General features: G+C 38.4%; 1 protein-coding gene across 2 annotated transcripts; it reads right to left on the bottom strand.

The window, feature by feature from the left end:
• Nucleotides 1-539: 539 nt before the first annotated feature.
• FAM133B (family with sequence similarity 133 member B) lies at nt 540-15,795 on the bottom strand. Of its 2 annotated transcripts, XM_017817718.1 has the most exons (11): nt 15,672-15,795; nt 11,979-12,076; nt 11,200-11,278; nt 8,922-8,996; nt 8,717-8,749; nt 8,237-8,305; nt 7,533-7,628; nt 6,298-6,345; nt 4,479-4,574; nt 4,146-4,190; nt 540-2,610 (listed from the first exon to the last, which is right to left on the bottom strand). In XM_017817718.1, the coding sequence occupies exons 1-11, from the start codon at nt 15,693-15,695 to the stop codon at nt 2,524-2,526; spliced, it is 750 nt and encodes a 249-aa protein (XP_017673207.1). In that variant the 5' UTR covers nt 15,696-15,795; the 3' UTR covers nt 540-2,523. The 2 variants fall into 2 exon arrangements, with proteins under 2 accessions (XP_017673207.1, XP_017673208.1); XM_017817719.1 differs by lacking the exon at nt 8,717-8,749.
• Nucleotides 15,796-17,179: the final 1,384 nt, after the last annotated feature.

Consider the following 17,179-nt stretch of genomic DNA (forward strand, 5'->3'; position numbering starts at 1 on the left):
AGGCGAAACAAAGACCAACTCTTGCCACGCATTTAAAAAATAGCAGTCGTAGAAAATAAATAACTGCATTTCAAACTTGTAAAAAATGTTTCTGGAAAGAAGAGCTAAAAATTAAATACTGTATACAATACTGCTTGTTCATCTGCTGGCAGAAGGCAGAAAACTATTAAAACACTTTTATTCCGGCACCGCTCGTTTTGTACTTTGTCTCTCTGCTGAAACTTGGAACGTAGCTGTAGGTGCCACCCGAGACCCACAGCACCATCTCACATACTCACGTGTGCACATCGGCAAAGCTGAAGGGCTGAGACCACACGTAACCTTCCCTTCAGGAAAAAGAGGATCCAGAATGAGATGAAACCTATTTGTTAACATATTGCAAAATGAAGCATTTTCCTGTCAGTACTAAAGCAGCTTTGCTGGGAATGGACAAAGCCCGTAAGCCCCTTATGCAGCTACATAAACATGACAGCAGCACTTGAAGCCCACAGCTGGGCAGAACATGTAGTTATACTGAGACAATTAAAATGACATCCAGCTTAGGTATTTGGAAGACTGGGTCTCATTTGCATTTTTATTTCTTTCTGTGGCAGGTGGTTGTGCAAAAGTCAAATAAGGTTATCACAGAGGACAGAGCATTTATGCTATGGTTCATTACAAGTTCTTCTACCAAAACAGCAACACCACAATTTAAAAAGAAACCAACCCCAACAAAACTAAACACAAACCCCAAATCAATACCCTACTGTTCACTGCATCTTGCCTTTATTTTAACCTCACTGACAAAGCAGTGTCTAGAATTGGTAACATCAAGCCCAACACTATAAAATATTTGATAAAAATATTACTATAATTTAGAGGGCCATTGCTGCAATGTTGTAATGCTGCAATGGTTGTATTGCCCCAAGAACTTCAAGTCAATTCCTCTGTACAAAGGCAACATGAAATAATCTTTCTCCCATAGTTTTTAGTTATGGTTTGCAGACTAATAATCAATGTCTTAAAGCTCTTGAAATTCTTGGCAATACAATATTTGAAACATCTGTATGTAACAGAGGTAAGTTCTAAGTTAGCACCCGTGCAATGAAAAAAAGGGGTGGATCAAGAATACAATGTATAGTTGACTGCCTGGGATGGATGGGCAGTTGTTAAAAGCTAACAGAAGGCCCAGCAATCAGTATTTCAATGGAAAATATAGCGAGAATTTCATGTAAACTAAAATCAAATGGTTGCTTGTGTGTTCTTGTGTGCACATTTAATTTAAAAAAGCTTTTTTTCCAATATCTAAAGCAACTAAATTAAAGTAATCAGCTTTATGACTTAGGTTAACATTCTGTAGCCCTCAAGTACAAAAATATAAATACAAACTGTTTAAACAGTATCTTTAATGAGATTCTGGCAGTAGTTTTTTTATCTAACAAGACATGTCACGTAACAGATCTGCCACTGAACTTGCTTAGAGTAAAATCAGCTTCAATATGAAGCTGTTAAGGTATCAAAACCCTGCTTTTTACATGCTAAATATCTTCAGCAAGTGTGCACTTAAACACAGCAATGAACTTTAACTAAATACATACATGAAACTCTGCATGTGGAACATAATTCATAGAACTGGTTACAACAAATTATTACCTGCATTTTGTTAATTTAAAAATGGTACAAATCATGCAAAACAATTCTAAAGGTAATGCAAACAAAGCTACCAGTGTTTGCAAGAAGTTTTCAATTAAACCAAAAAGACATTAAATGAAATACGCATATTTACTAGCAAAGGTCTATCGCTATTTCAAAGAAGCAGAGGTAAAATACTCAGGTTTTGACTGTCAGACTGCAAAATGTCATTGCTCTTGCTTAATGCAGAAGCACATGCTTGGAAGCTCAAAACTGCTTATTCAGAAAAAGTCTGCTAACAATAGCTCTAGCTTCCCAGGAATCAGAGATGCTGCATGGATTAAAAATAGCGGAGATTTGCAAGAATCAAAGGCAAAGGCACCCTATTCAGTTAGCCAAAATGGTAGCATTCCCTTTCTCATAAGCATGAAGATGGTTAGGGACCAGATGATACACATTTCTACAAAGGCAGCCTTTTAAATGTTATTAATTTTCCATTAGCAGACACCAGCTTGTAATAGTTTAACCTGCAGGATGAACTTGGGATTTAATTTATCCTGATTTACAAATAAAGACTATTACTAATGCTTTAAAAGACTACTTTTACTATCTAAAAAGTTTAACTCTTATTTTCCAATATTTTACACCTCAGCTGGCCTACCATCTCACACTGTTTCAAACATCCATCACTGCTTACTGGAATTTTCTAAAAGTTGTACCTCATGTATTAAGCAGCAGTCAATAACAATGGTCTGTCCCAGCACAGCTGCATCTGGTTTGCTATTGAAAGATTAGAAATATTTCTAAAACACAGGAAAACTCATGCAGTTTGGTAAAGTTTGCTGTCATTTCACAGTTTAAGTTTTCTTCAGTCATTACACTTCTGTTGATAGTCTTGGGGTTTTTTAAATATTATTCTGAATCTGAATTTGAGCCAGCAATCTTCTTTTTCTTCTTTTTACCATGTTTCTTGTGCTTCTTTCTCTTTTTTGTTTTATCCTAAAAAAAATTAAATGAAAGTTATTGTATAATAAGATTTCCATCTATTACATTCTGCTAAGGCAAAATGAGAGCACAAAAAGGATATCTTTGCAAAGACATTTCAAAAGAGATTTCTACAGAAGCCCATTGAGAAATCACAACAAGAAAATTCGTATTTCACCCAGCAATTTGCACTATTATGAGAAGTCTTCAATTTATCTCCACTGTGATATGGCTATTTCACATTTCTCATCAGTGTCACCATTATATTTCCTAATCTTTTAAATGATTTTCAGTGCTTTATAGATTATTGAGAAAGTAATATGGAAGTGCTTTGACAAGCCGTGATGTTTTATATATGTGGGAATAACTCGCATGTTTACAGATTTTGAAGTAAAGCACTTAAATTCACTGTGCAAAATTAACTAGTTCAACTGCACTTGGCTAGAATCTCTAGCACTTGTACTTTGTTTAAAATAAATCAATTATAATCTCAGTTGTAAATACAAATACACTCAAATTAACCCTGCTGGATTCAGTCCTGAAGCTAATATGCTGATCCACTGTAATTCAGAAGCTGAGATGTACAATCCTGTCTTTTTGCAAGCAGAATTTCAACAGGAATTCTCAAATAGGTGTGATAGTATGCAAACGAAACAATCGGTATAAAATGCACATGTTTTTATACATATTCCTTACACATATACATCTTCTACAAAACTCCCCCCACAATCAATCACTAGAGATCTTACGGCAAAGAGTTTATATGATTCTGAAAAAACAAACAAGTTTCATCAAAAAATGTGTACTGAGTATCACTGATACTCCTATGCTGTTATTTTTAGGTGACTAATGTAAACCTTCCCTTCACTCTAACTTATCTAGACAACTGAGATGCCTAATTAGGAACACTGCTGCTGACAGGAGAGAGATTATACAGACATCTCGAGTGGGCATTTAGGATCTCAAAACCACCATACTCCTAAATAAGGAGCCTTGGCTACATGTGATAAATTTGGGTTCTATATAAATCACTGCCAAACCCTCCTTTCACTTTTATCAACAGAAACAAATGAACAAAACTGAAAAAAGTAACAGATTGCTGGCAGCTTTTTGGTTGGGGGTAGAATTATAATGGTGCAGATGTTGCAGCAATTATGTCCCAAGGCCCTTTTCATGGTGGAAGAGAGGAATTACATACAATATTAACAAAGGAACAGCACTGATGTTTGTCTGTGTGGCAAACTGCTACCCTACCCGGTACTCTACAAGTAGTAGTAGTTCTAGTAGGTTGATACAGAGTACAATTCTACCGTAAGTGTTAAACATATAAATCTCAAATCATATATAGGTAAAATAGTGACAAATTCTTCTTTAATTCCACAGCTGAAAAAAGTGACTTCAACAGGTAAACAGAGAAACTGTTAATTCAGATTCATGTGACAGTAGACTATTGCTATAAAACATATGTATTAGCGAAAAATGTGAAACTGGAAATTAACCAAGTACAGAGTATTTATATCCTGAAACTACAGTGTAAGAGGGATACTTGCTGTTTTCTCCTTTTCCTCACTGTTTTTCTTCTTTTTTGCTTGCACCTGAAGAAAAATTAAACCAAATGTAATATCCATGGAAAGTTGAATATTTTCAAGAAAATTAATTCAAAATTACTTGTAGATGACAGAAGGTGGACTAAACAATTCTTACTAAAATTTGTTATTAAAGGTAAAAATACCAAAAACTTTGAGTGTGCTGCACTCTTAAATTCCCCCGTAGAGAGCAGAATAGATTCAACAATATACTCAATCTAAGCTAGTTCATTCATTTACTCAGGTGAATCAGTAAGCTACAAACACTATAACATCTGAAATTGAGGTTTCACTGACCTCCTCTGTCTGATCCGATTCAGATACAGATTCTGATGATAAAGGTCCATCACCACGATCTGCTTTCTTCCTTTTCCTGTGGTGATTTTTACCTTCCTACACAGAAGTAATATATTTGTGAGTAAAGTCAGGCCTTTCAAATTTCATAAAAATTCTGCTTAAAATTTAAGAATGAAATATCAGTTCTAAGTAGTGAAATATTTTAAAATATTGTTGACATTAAACTAACTACTCATCATCAACAAATTACCCTACCAAACTGTTAAAATGCTTTTAGTGAAAATAATAATTTTATGTATATTTCTTTTTCTTGTTACCAAGATACAGCAACTTTCTAGAAGTGAGAGGAATAATAACAGTCTCTTATTTTAAATAATAACACTTGGAGGAGTAAGTATTTGAAAATAAGACATTTCCCCACTTTTAAATAACGTATAACTGAACATGTTTCAATATATGCATACAAACACTGCAGCTTCAGACTCTTGCTTTGTTGATGCAACCAAAAGAAAAAGCTCTCTCTATTATTTGTGTTGAACCAGGACAAGCTGTCCCTGCCAGCTGCACTTCCAACACTTCATATTTAATTTCAGTGCATTTAAAAGGACAGTATTTTTAAAATTTTGATGTTGTGTGAGATTGTTTGATGAGCTACTTTTCTGCCCCCCTGCACTTTGCTCTGGACCAGGCAAGGTGTTTCTAAGACTGGAGCTACTTTTCTTCACTCAATTTCTAAGGCCAAAAAATGAAAAAATTCACGCTAATAATTTTTTCTTGCAAGGCAGGATCACACATCTCAGCTGTGCTACTGAATCTATTACAGGCACCTCAATCATTTCCCAAAGGAACTCATGAAAAGTACCATGATGCAGCCCATCTGAGAGATGGGGGATCTGCAGGTAGGGGAACACCTCTAGTCCCCAAGTGCCTTTCAGAAGATGTGTGAAAGCAGCATTACAATAAGGAACTATGGTAGACACTTGGTCTTCAAAGAGAAGCTACTCAAAAGGAGTTGATGGGAAGTGGACACTGTAAAATAGAAGCAGGAGCAACAGGGAAAAAAAATCAGTGCACCTGCCTCATGCAATGGAGAATTTGTACATCAGAATCAATACTATTGACTGAAGTAGTAGAGTCCAATGTGATAAGAAAGGTAACTGGAGAGAAAGACTTGTGTGGACTCTGAAAGCATTGTTAGTTTACCCATTGGGTATCAATAACTAAAATTGAAGTCAATTAGATTATTTACAATAAACATAATGGAAGGAACTTAATGGATGTATACAAAATGGTGCAGTGATGGGAAAGAAAGAGGGTTTTTGTGCTAAGAGAAAAGAAAGAATAAGGTAGTTTCTCTTAAGCTAATACAATTTCCCCTGCAATTCTTCAAAGCTATCATAAGTACAGCATCTATAATTATGACTACATTTATATGAATATATCTTCTGCTTGTTGTTTCTTAATTTACAGCAACAAGCCGATATCCTACCAGGTATGCCACTGAAATATCATCACATATATTTCTAGCTCAGTGTGACAGCTAAAGGTAAACCCCAAAATACTAGAATGCAGCTGATCTACTACAGCAGATTAGATAAATTTTTAATTTACCTTTGTGACAAGAACAGATCCAGCAGTTTCCACTAATAACAATTACTAATGCAGGAGCTGAATCCAACTAAAAGTCTACCTTAAAGCTGAGTGTGCCGAATACCTTCTGTGTAGGTTTTGGACAGAAAATTTCCATAGGTGTCAACTGAGGCATTCAATATGAAAAAAAGAAAGCTCCTTTATGTAAATATTTAAAGAATAAAAATACCTTCTCTTTTTCACAGTCTTCCTTTGACTTCTTCTTTTTTGTGCTGTCCTAAATAGAAAGGAAAACATAAACCATGACAAAATTATTTCATGAAAAAGGTAGTAATCCCAAAAGCAGTCCAACCCATAGTCTTTTTCTGTCTCTTGAAGGTAATTCTTCAAAGTTATCCTTTCTACCTTGCAGTGAACAAGAAAAATATGAAAAAGACATAATTTTGATGCAGCTGCTTACTTCCTAAATGATCAGCATGAAAAGTCTGTATGGCATCAGTTAACAGTGTGCTTGCAGTACACGTAGAGAGCCTCTGGAAAAGATACCAGCAATCACTACTGTAACCACATATAACATGGAACAATTGGGAGCCTTTATTCTTTATCCATGTCCATCTTCACTGATTAGGCTGGGGTTAAGCAGGTATTTCCCTGGAATTTTCTGCCTTCCAGTTTCAGCAGTGAAGATATCTCTCTCCCCCTATATATAGCAAATTTTTTAACCTCCCATTAGCAAAAATTCATAGGTGTATGCAAACAAGATTCATCAAACTTATACCCTACTGAATTATATTCCAGTGAAAGCCTGTAATAAAGTCTACACTTAGAATCTAACAAGTCACTGTAATATTAATATTTTGGCAAGAAGTGCAGTTACTATACACTGTAACACAGAAAAATGTGAACATAACAGAACAAATTGCCTGATGTGTCCTCTTCACTTTTTCGTTCATTCAATAAGCTGGTGTATCTACATTGCTCTACTTTCAGAAAAGGAAAAAGACAACTTCAATTTAAGATGCATTTGGGAAAGGCTTAGTTCTCCAACAAGAAACTACTCAGTCCACAGATATTTAGAAAGGCAATATTCTGGCCACTGATACCCTGCAATACCTGTATTTTCACAGATGGTGTTCAATTAAATAGCATATTCAAAAGAATTTCATAGAAAATAGCGTTAATGTAGTATTAAAACTAAACAATTGAGCAGCAAAAAAGCTACATGTGTCTGAATTCAGAAAAATAACTACAAATGGCTGGAATAAAGAAAGTTCATTTTCTAAAGATCAAATTATTTCTGTCAGGCATTGGGGCCAGTGGAGGCAGATTCCAGTCTACATGCAGAAGATACATACAGCTCAGGCACAGTGAGAATGCACAGATTTAAATTTGGAAGACAAAAACCCATATTGATATGTGAAACTCAGAAATGTTTCTCTCTTTATAACACATGTGCATATTCACCTTGCTGTCTGACTCAGATTCTGAAGTTGAGCTTGCTGAAGACTTCCGGGAGGAGCGATACTTCTTTTTTCTTCTTTTCTTCCCTTGCTTTTTATCCTATCCACAAATATTGTAGAAAAAGGAGGAAAAACATAAACTTGAATTTGCGCTCATTAGAATTGAAGATTTACATTAAATGTAAAGAAGAGGGAACACCAAATTCCTACATGTTATCATGTTCTCTTGAGGAATAAAGTATGCTACAATTGATTCTTTTATTGGACGACCTTCATAACTCTTCTGCATTGAAAAAATGTAAACTGGTGAAAAATCCAGGTTCTCTAGATTCTGTTTATTATTTAGATGTGTGCTGTAGAATCTGATTATCTGTAACAAAGATTTTTGCTCAAAAGTAAAAATGGCATGTTTGCATTTTTATGATTAGATGGAAGATTCTATTAAAAAAGCATACAATTCAATGCTAAAACAGAAACAGATCCAGTTTACAAGCCTGGAATCCAAAATCTATAGCATCCATACAGGAACTATTGAATAGATATCTATGTCTAAAATTAACAACTTTGTTATATGTACCAAATGTATAAAAATTAAATAGTTTTATGCAAACCAAGCCCGCAAACAATATTCTAAAACATATTACCAAAATCTGTGTTAAATAAGCCTCATAAACAAAACCTGATAGATTCCAATAAGTTAGCTCTTACCTCATCTTCTGAATCAGATGAACTGCTGGAAGAATCAGAGCTTGATGAAGAAGAGGAAGATGAAGACAACTTGACCAAACACAACAAAAAGTGAAGCTTGTGAGATGCAGCATTTTGTCTAGCAAACAGTCAAAAGCCCATCCAAACACTCCCTTTCAAATTTCTACATTTTCAAAGTATCATCAATAAAATTTTACTTCTAAGAAGCTGATCCTACATTGATTTTCTTAAATAAAATTTCTAATTAACTTCTAACATTTTTCATTTAATAATATCTATTTACTGATCCTTTCCTCCCTTTTATGCAGAAATAAAACTCTCCTTGTACAGAATGTATGCAAACCCTCTTTAATAAAAGCAAGTTAATTTAACATCTAAAATCAAAATTACAGCTATACTTTTTCTTTCCAAGAGAACTTAAATGACAAATAGGAACAACTCCAATGCAAAAAAGCTCAGAAAAGTGAAAATTTTGCTCACCCTATTAGATTTCTTCTTTTCCTTTTTCTTTTTCTTAAAAGTAAAATAAAACAAATGTTACTTTGGCGTAATTTTTTTTGTCATGCATTTAGGTTTATATACTTTGATGGTGGCTTTTAAAATGTATTTATGAAATTCTGTGTTGGCAGCATTGATGATAAATCCAGTTCCCAACACAGACTGTATGAAATTGAAAATAACTTACCTCTTTCTTTTTGGAGGAACTCTCATTTCCACCCAGTAATTTTTCCCTGTGTTTTTCCAGTTCTTTCCTCCAATTCTAAAACCAAACAGAAGCAGTGGCAGGAGCATCATGTCCAAACAGTTTTTTTTAAGCTCTCCTCTACGTGACATTATAGTTTTGACAGAACCCACAGAAAATAAACAACATATAATGTTGACCAAGGCTGTAATACACTTGATTTTACATAAGATTAATATTCATCAAAATACAGTGCTAGTTCATGTGTTCAAGTTATTTGGCTTTCAGAGACCATTACTTATCTTGAAGGTCATTAATTATGGCATTTTTGCTTTTGTATCACAGCGTTCCTGATAGAGCACTTCAGAAAACCAGGGTACCCTACCAGAAAAACTGCAATTTTTTTCTTAGTTCTAAAAATCACCTGAAACAAAACTTCAAGACAAATTCTCCTCTGCCTTCTTTAATGTGTCTGTAGTGTCTGTTCTGGGCCTCGTTAATGTCAGCAATAATTAGATCAAATTACTATACACATCTTCATAGAAATGCTCTTATTTTTGTTAGGCCAAGCATACCGGATGGATGAATAAAACTCTCCTCTCATTCCTCCTTTTCAATTCCTCATACAGTCTCCAGGTCTACCTAAAACCCCCTCTTCAAGAACTCGAAGCATCCAACCTGCCCCCATCGAACTGAAAGGCTGCTAGGTTCTGTCTGCACTGTCAGACACATCATGTGCTCCCTTCTTTATTATTCTGATCCTCACAATGAAGCTGTATTGGTAATGTATTGGTAAAACAATGATAATCTACATATTGTGCTGAAGGGACAGAAATATCAAGAATTAAGTAACCTGTGCATTGCAGTATGATACCCATATCCCCACGTCAGCATATTGTCAATTAGCTGAATATTGCTGATGAGAGATATGGCAGATTAGCCAGGATACAGTAATGTGCATAATGTGCTTCCACAGTCCAAGGTAGCATCTATGGAATATTGCAGTGGGTTTGTACTTTGACATACCAGGTACCCAGAGCTACCTGAGGGGTTTTTAACAACAGCCTGTTCTTCATTAGGCCACTATTCTCTTTAAATTAAAGACTGTGCTAGTGCTATGTTTTAAACAAAAAATCCCAACAACTGTCAGTAAAATAGAGGAAACAGCACCTCATTCAGAGACATGTAATCTTTTCAACCGTTCAGAGATTGTTCTTGGGAGCTTTAGGAATAACTCATGGCTATTTCATGATTCCCTGCAACCCTTCCTGCTGTTCTGCAATACTGAAAGGTTCTATCCGTGCCAGTTTCAATTATTTCACACTCAAGTACAGATAAAATCAGGAAAGGAATGTGATAGAATACTAAACCAAACTCACCGAGCTAAAAGTCACAGAGCATGGAACAACTGATCCTTTCAGAATAGCACCCCATGGCCCTCCAAATCCTCATACAACTTCTTAGGCAAAAAGGTACAGCAGGAGTACTAAGGGGTACTATGCCCTTCCAGTAACAGATGAGGAGCATAATCTACTTCAACCAGAAACTCACAAACGATAATGAAGATTACTGCCTGAAGCTTATCTCAAGATACAAGGACCCAAGAAGGAACAGAAGCAGCTAAATTCATTGTAGACTAATTTCTCCCTTCTATACAACAGGAGTTACATGTGAAACTTTCTTATACTGGGGTGATTTCCAGTAGGTATGGAATGCAAGGATCAGAACAGTTGCATTTATAGCAGAGAACCAGTACATACTGTAATCAGCTTAGGATGAACAAAAAAGAAGTGCTTTGTAGTTCTATCTGTATATTGAAGGCCATTTTTGTGCCCTCTCCCATATTAATATTACATGTACATTCCTTGCCAAAGACGTCTGCTTCCAGTAATACACTTTTTCACAATATATTTGGACTCTGTGATATTAAACAAGTGAAGATTAGCACAAGAGGCTTAGGTATATCATACCTGAAAATGCACTAATTTATTAATATAAGCACATGCATTTGTATAAATATATTTACATTTATGGCAAGGTCAAGTTTTATTCACCAGCAAGTTTAAAAACTTTTTATATAGTGTTTCTCTGAACTGAGAGTAACTCTTCACTGGTTAAGTGGTAATCTTAACTCCTGATATAAATGAAACAAAATATTTATTCATTAAAAGCTTGAGTGAAGTGAAATACTATGGCTACTTGGTACTGTTAATAATAACAAAAGCAAAGTAGCTTGTTGGATAAGAAGAATCATATATTGACAGCTGATAACATTACCAACCTCATTCATCTTTTCTTCAAACTCAGCCAAAGCCCTGGATCCTTTCTTTTTCTTTTCTAGTTGCTCTTTCACTTCTTCCCTACATGAAAAGGATGACAGATCACGATTTTCACAATTAAAAATACCTTCTTCATGCCCTCTTCAATGTCTAACTTTTTGTAGAGTTTTTTTGTAGTTTAGCCTTGGTTGAACTTCCAACAGAAGAAGCAGGAAAGCATCTTAGATGTTACACATATGGTAACCTAACCCTAATAACTTAAGTACGGTAGTTAAATCCCTCTGGAAGATCTAAAGTTAACTTTGCAATTAAGTAAATTGTTCTCTAATGTCTCATAAAAGTAGGCAGAAGGGACTGAACATAAAGTAAGTTGCTGATAATATCTCAAAGTGATGACTTTGTTGGGTAGGTAAACTGTGTTCTAAGAATATACCAGCAAAATGTTTTTCTAGAGATTAATTTGTTTACAAATTAAATATATATGCAAGGTTTAGGTATTATTTATGAAAGAGGTAAAATGACAAACATTTTCCTCTTCTGAGAAATTGTTGCCAAAAAAATACAGACAAATAAGAAATATACATTTCAAAATGAAATACTATTGTTTTTAAAAGAGAAGATTGAAAACATATTTAGAAAAGAACACCTTGGTCAAAGACAAGGAATCTTTTAAAATCTATTACTGGATATTCTGGGTAGGTAGGTACCAGTGTCATTTTAGTAAGAAGGAACAACTCTTTTACTTAAACTGCCAGAATGGTAGAGAGGTATTGCCACTTACCATGTTGGTCTTGGCCTGTTCAAGTAGTCTTGTATTGTTGGTCCTGAATTTGGTGCAGGACCTCGTGCTCTGGCCATAGCTATGGGATTCATATAAGCCTTTAATATGAAACAACAAAAAGAAATACAAAATTCATCGGTTGTGCTACAATACCAAAATATCTTCTTTTTGTTCTCACAAAAAAATCATCTCACTCACTGAAAAATAATTCTGACTTGTTTCTAAAAATATAAAATGTTTAACTAAAACAAGTTGATTGGGTCTGGCAGAAAAGACTCAGGTAAATGCTTTCAATTTGAGTTATACTGTGGCAGAAAGAACTGATCCACAAAGAGACCATGTTCCTTACAATAATTCCCCTCCCTGAGCAATGATTTTGCAAACTGAGAGTAGTAGCATGATTGCTGAAATATTCTTCCTTGGGATATGGAAAATGTAATTATAGTTCAGCTCATACTCTCTGGGACAACTGATTCTATGCCTTTATCGTTCTGTTCAAAATTGATGACAGTAGATTCAATAAATTCTGCATGAAATTTCTTGCTGTAACACCAAAACAAGAAAGCAGTGGTACTCTGCTACAGTTATGCATATATGAAAATTCAATGACTTAGGGCTATTTGAGGAGGAAAAAAACTCCAAACCCAAACATACATAATGCCAATTTATGACGTATTCCATCTTTCAAACCTATGCATTCTGTTTGGGCTATAGAAGATTAAATTAAAGCTTAGAATCCATAATACACCTCAGCAATTAATGGGAAACCTATAGCAAACGACTCTTCCATATTTTTTTATGTCAACAATAGTTTGTTCATGTGAAAGGGGGGTACATATACCCCCTTATCTCGCAGGTTTTCATCACATCATCCCAACACTTTACAATTTACTTCTGCAGAACGTAACACACACTGTTCTTACTGTTCAGTTTGGAGATGAGGAAAAAGATCAAACAGCCCATACAATGCTTCTCTTTCGTTGCCAGTCTGAGACAATTTTTTAAAGAGTACAACATTTTGTAGATTCAAAGCAAAGATCTGACCATCTGTATAGCTCCTACATGTCTAACACTGCTTTTTATCAGGCTCTCAGAAACTGCCATACACAGGAGGTGACCATTTGTGAAAGCTGTCAGAAGCAGCAGCTGTTGCCCTCACAGCAGAAGCAGTGACCACAGCAATGCTGAGTTTCTGGACTGCAAGCAGGCTGGTGGCCTTCAGCCTTCAGCTCTTGGGGATCCATTTAGGCCTGGAAGAGGGACTCTGGGCTCTGCCTTGGATGGGGCACCTGGCTAAACTCCCCACACGAGTTTAGCTCATGATCTGGACTTGGACCACACTGAGGCAATCCAAGGACTCTTTCAAGTGGAGCATTTTTTGGCTCAAGTTGACTTTGCAACTCTAAGGGTGACATTTGCTGCTATTTCTTGGGGCTTTGCTCTATGGCTTTAATTCACACAAAAAGGCTAACATAGGCAAATAAACACAGGTGTGCCAACTGAAACAAGCAACAGATGGATGTATGCACTCAAGTAGTTACAATACTTAGAAAGAGGCATTCACATTACAAATCTGAGTAAAATTCTCGTAATTGAATTCAACTTTGAGTGGAAAAGGAGTTCCTTTAGGAATGCAGTAAACAGTATTTGAACGCTGTTTTGACTAAACAAACGTAATTTTAATGTACTAGATCCACTAGAAACTCGGCTTTCTCCAGTGAACATGCCAAGTCAACTCTTTTTGGTTACCAATCAAGAATTTGTATCATAAAGCTCTTTTTAATGTAATTATTTTCTAAAAAAAAGGTCTCTTGCTGCTCTTAAATAAAAATTAACTACTTTCCTACCTGAGTTAACATATAATGAACACCCCACTACCTCCCAACAAAACTCTCTACCTGCAAAACAGACAACCACTGTCAAATGTTGTTTTTCTACTTCCTCAAACTGCCCCTGGACAACTGGCTAGGAAGCTTCCTCCCTTTCTTTAACGTTCCCACAGCAAATACATAATGACTGAGTACTGCTATATATTCCATGATTAGGAAATTTATGTCTTAAAACATGTTCTTATAATTTCAGACAGGTTTATTTATGAAGAATTACTTCACCAATAAACATTTCTGAAAAGTATTCGCACTACTTTGCCAAACTGCATGTCACTAGCCAGAGAGAGCACAGAAAAGTACCCTCAATACAAAAAGTATTTGTCTGCACATTCATTTTCTTCTGCTTGGCAGTTTGCTCAAGCAGATATTAAGAAGGTATTTGCTGTATAGCTTTCATGCTCATGAAAAGCATAAAGAACCTTTAATGAGGTATGGTTCTCTGGGCAAGCAATACTAACTACTACTGCCTTGCAAATATCCTGTAGATGTGAAAAACCTCGTTTATTTTCCATCTCCAAATAGTCAAAACAATGGTAACAGAAAGCTCTACAAAAACACAGGAGGAGCAAAGGGTCCTATATTCTAAACTGTATGTACTAGAAAGCCATGATGGCACAATGAACATTATACAGGAACTTTATAGTCTCTGTAGTATAGAGAAAGATTTGCTGGCATTGGTAGGTATATCCCAACTGCTCTATTAAAAGAAAATTAAGAATAAATAAATACACACCCAAAAACATTACAAGAGGGCAATTTCAAGCTTAGGTCCGATCTTGGGAATCTAACACTGTCAACTCTTTCTTAGTAGACTCCATTATTTTGATACCTCAATAAAGCAATCAAAGGCACTTTGCTATCCATCTGTATAATGTATATGTCCTTCATGTCTACTACTATATTATTCCACCGAGGTATGCAAAGATGTGAATGGATCTGAGTATGAATACACAGTATATACTAGAAAAAAACAAAAAAAGGGGAAAAAATAAAAGTATTATAATTTGTGTTTGATCATAAAACTCAGCTGCAAATTTACAATGCCTAAATGATTATGAGTGTAAGGTGAAAGGCTGATACAAAAACATTTAAAGACAAACAGGAAGAAGGAGGAACGTGGTAACTGTGTGAAATCAGGCTCTGCACTCAGGTGTGTAGAAGCGCATTTTTTGTCTGCTGAGCGCTGGCTCCCGAGGCAGCAGTGCTGCGTAAAGCTAAATTTCAGATCGCTCAGGTATAGCTAAACGCCAAGTTTAAGGAAATACGGCTGAACACGGCAAAGAGCTACTTCGGCGAGTGCTGCAGCTCCCAGTGGGAACGTTTTATTTTTGTACGGACCAGGCCAGCATCTTAATCACCTTCCCCCGGCAGATCACAAAGCAGGCGTCAGTCACGATGCTGCCAGATTTGACAAGGCAATGAAAGACTCTGCCAGAGAGCCGCGGGCACGTGCCGAGGGAGGGACACCCCGCACGGGGCTCCGGCAGCTCCCGAGGGGAAGCGGGGCACGGCCCGCCTTTGTCGCCCGCCGGCGGGCTCCCGAGCCCGGCCGGACCCCAGTCCCGCCGCCGCGTACTCAGCCGGCCTCCAGGAGCCCTCGGCCCGCCGCAGGCAGCCCCGCCGGCCCCGGGCCCCTCCCGTCCCCCGCAGCGGCCCTTTCTGCCCCGCCCGGCGGCCGCAGCGCGGCGGCGGCCGGACAGGCCCGCCCGGGCCGAGGGAGAGCCCAGCTTCCCACAGCCTCCGCGCCGGAGGTGCGGCGGCGGCGGCTGCGGCGGATCCCAGAGGCACTACCCGCGTTACTCACCACCCGGTTGTCCCGCTTCCCCATGGCGCCGCCGCCTCAGCCCAGCCCGGGGTCCCTCCCCGCGCCTGGGAAGCCGCGGCCCCGCTCGGCCCCGCTCGGCCCCGCTCGGCCCCGAGCGGCCGCGGAGCTGCGGCTGCGGCGATGGCGGCGGCCACACAACGCCCCCTGCCGGGCCCGCGGCGCCGGAGCGGCCACCGCGGCCCCTCGGCGGCAGTCCCGGCCCCGCCCCGCGCGGCCCCGCAGCGCTGAGGGGCGGCCCCGGCAGCGGCGGGGGCGGAGCGGGCCGAGGATGGGAGGGGCGGAACACTGCGGGGTGTCGGTGGGGTGGTGGCAGTGGCGGGGAGGCAGGAACACACACAGGATGGGTCAGCTTGGAAGGCGTTGCAGTGAATCATCTGGTCCAACCTCCCTGCTCAAGCAGGGGCGTCCCAGAGCACAGTGCACAGAATTGTGTTCAGACTGTTTTTGAGTATCTCCAGTGAGGGAGACTCCACAGCCCCTCTGGGCAATCTGTTCCAGTGCTCGGTCACCTGCACAGTAAAGAAGCTCTTACTCATATTCAGGTGGAGCTTCCTGTGCATCAGTTTCTGCCTGTTGGCTTCTGTCCTGTTATTCAGCACCACCGAGAAGAGCCTGGCTCCATCCTCTTGAACACCCCCTTTAAATGAGGTCCCGTCTCAGCCGTCTCTTCTGAGGCCGAACAGGCCCAGCTCCCTCAGCCTTTCCTCGAAAGAGAGATCTCCAGCCCCGCAGTCATCCTCGTTGCCCTCTGCTGGCCCCACTCCAGGAGCTCCATGTCTGTCTTGTACTGAGGAGCCGCCGGCGGGGCGAGCGCCGGGACAGCCTTTGTGAGGCGGAGCTGGGGGTGGCTCTGTGGGGAGCCTGGATGAAATGTAAACGTGCACTTGCATCCCGGAAGAGGGCAGAATTTCATGGCGAGGGCTTTGTCTCTTGATCCATCTAGTGGCCAGTTACAGATGGAAACGCGGTGTTACTTTTTCCTTGGGTAGACGCATAGACTAAAGTATTATGAAATAGCAGCCTGTACCGACATAAAATTCAATGAAACGGGGCTCTATTTGGGGAAAAAAGAAAAACAAAACAAAACCAAAAGTGTGTACTCATCCCTCGGTAGCCATCTGCACTGCAAAATAAAGCACATTGTAATACTGGCAGGTTTAATATTACATTAAGGTATTGGAAGTGCTAAGAGAAGCCCATGAATCACCGGGATCTACTAACATGAATTTTAAATGTCCTTTTCTTAAAGTGTTACCATTAAAAATTACTGCGTGGTAGTCACTGCTTTGTAAAAATGACAAAAAGTAATTATGTTAATATGCTAATCATACAAAGCACAAATGAGTTTTGTTTCTGAAATACTTTTTCTGTCTTCATCATATTTGGGAATAGCTGGAACAACTGGTGAGCCAATGGGAATTTGTGATACCAAATTGCTTAATAAAACCAAGAGCAGGCTCTGAGGAACCAGAAGGAAACTAAGAAAG

Source organism: Lepidothrix coronata, unplaced genomic scaffold (assembly GCF_001604755.1).
Source record: "Lepidothrix coronata isolate B3197 unplaced genomic scaffold, Lepidothrix_coronata-1.0 Scaffold62, whole genome shotgun sequence".
Taxonomy (NCBI): domain Eukaryota; kingdom Metazoa; phylum Chordata; class Aves; order Passeriformes; family Pipridae; genus Lepidothrix; species Lepidothrix coronata.

What these genes read in the sequence shown, in the direction of transcription:
- FAM133B (XM_017817718.1), bottom strand. Translation starts at nt 15,695, where the DNA reads ATGGGGAAGCGGGACAACCGGGTG. An exon ending in AAAAGAAGAAATCTAATAGG is followed by an intron (nt 8,306 to 8,716) that starts GTGAGCAAAATT and finishes TGTTTGGTCAAG; the next exon opens with TTGTCTTCATCTTCCTCTTC. An exon ending in GTGAGGAAAAGGAGAAAACA is followed by an intron (nt 2,611 to 4,145) that starts GCAAGTATCCCT and finishes AATTTTTTTTAG; the next exon opens with GATAAAACAAAAAAGAGAAA.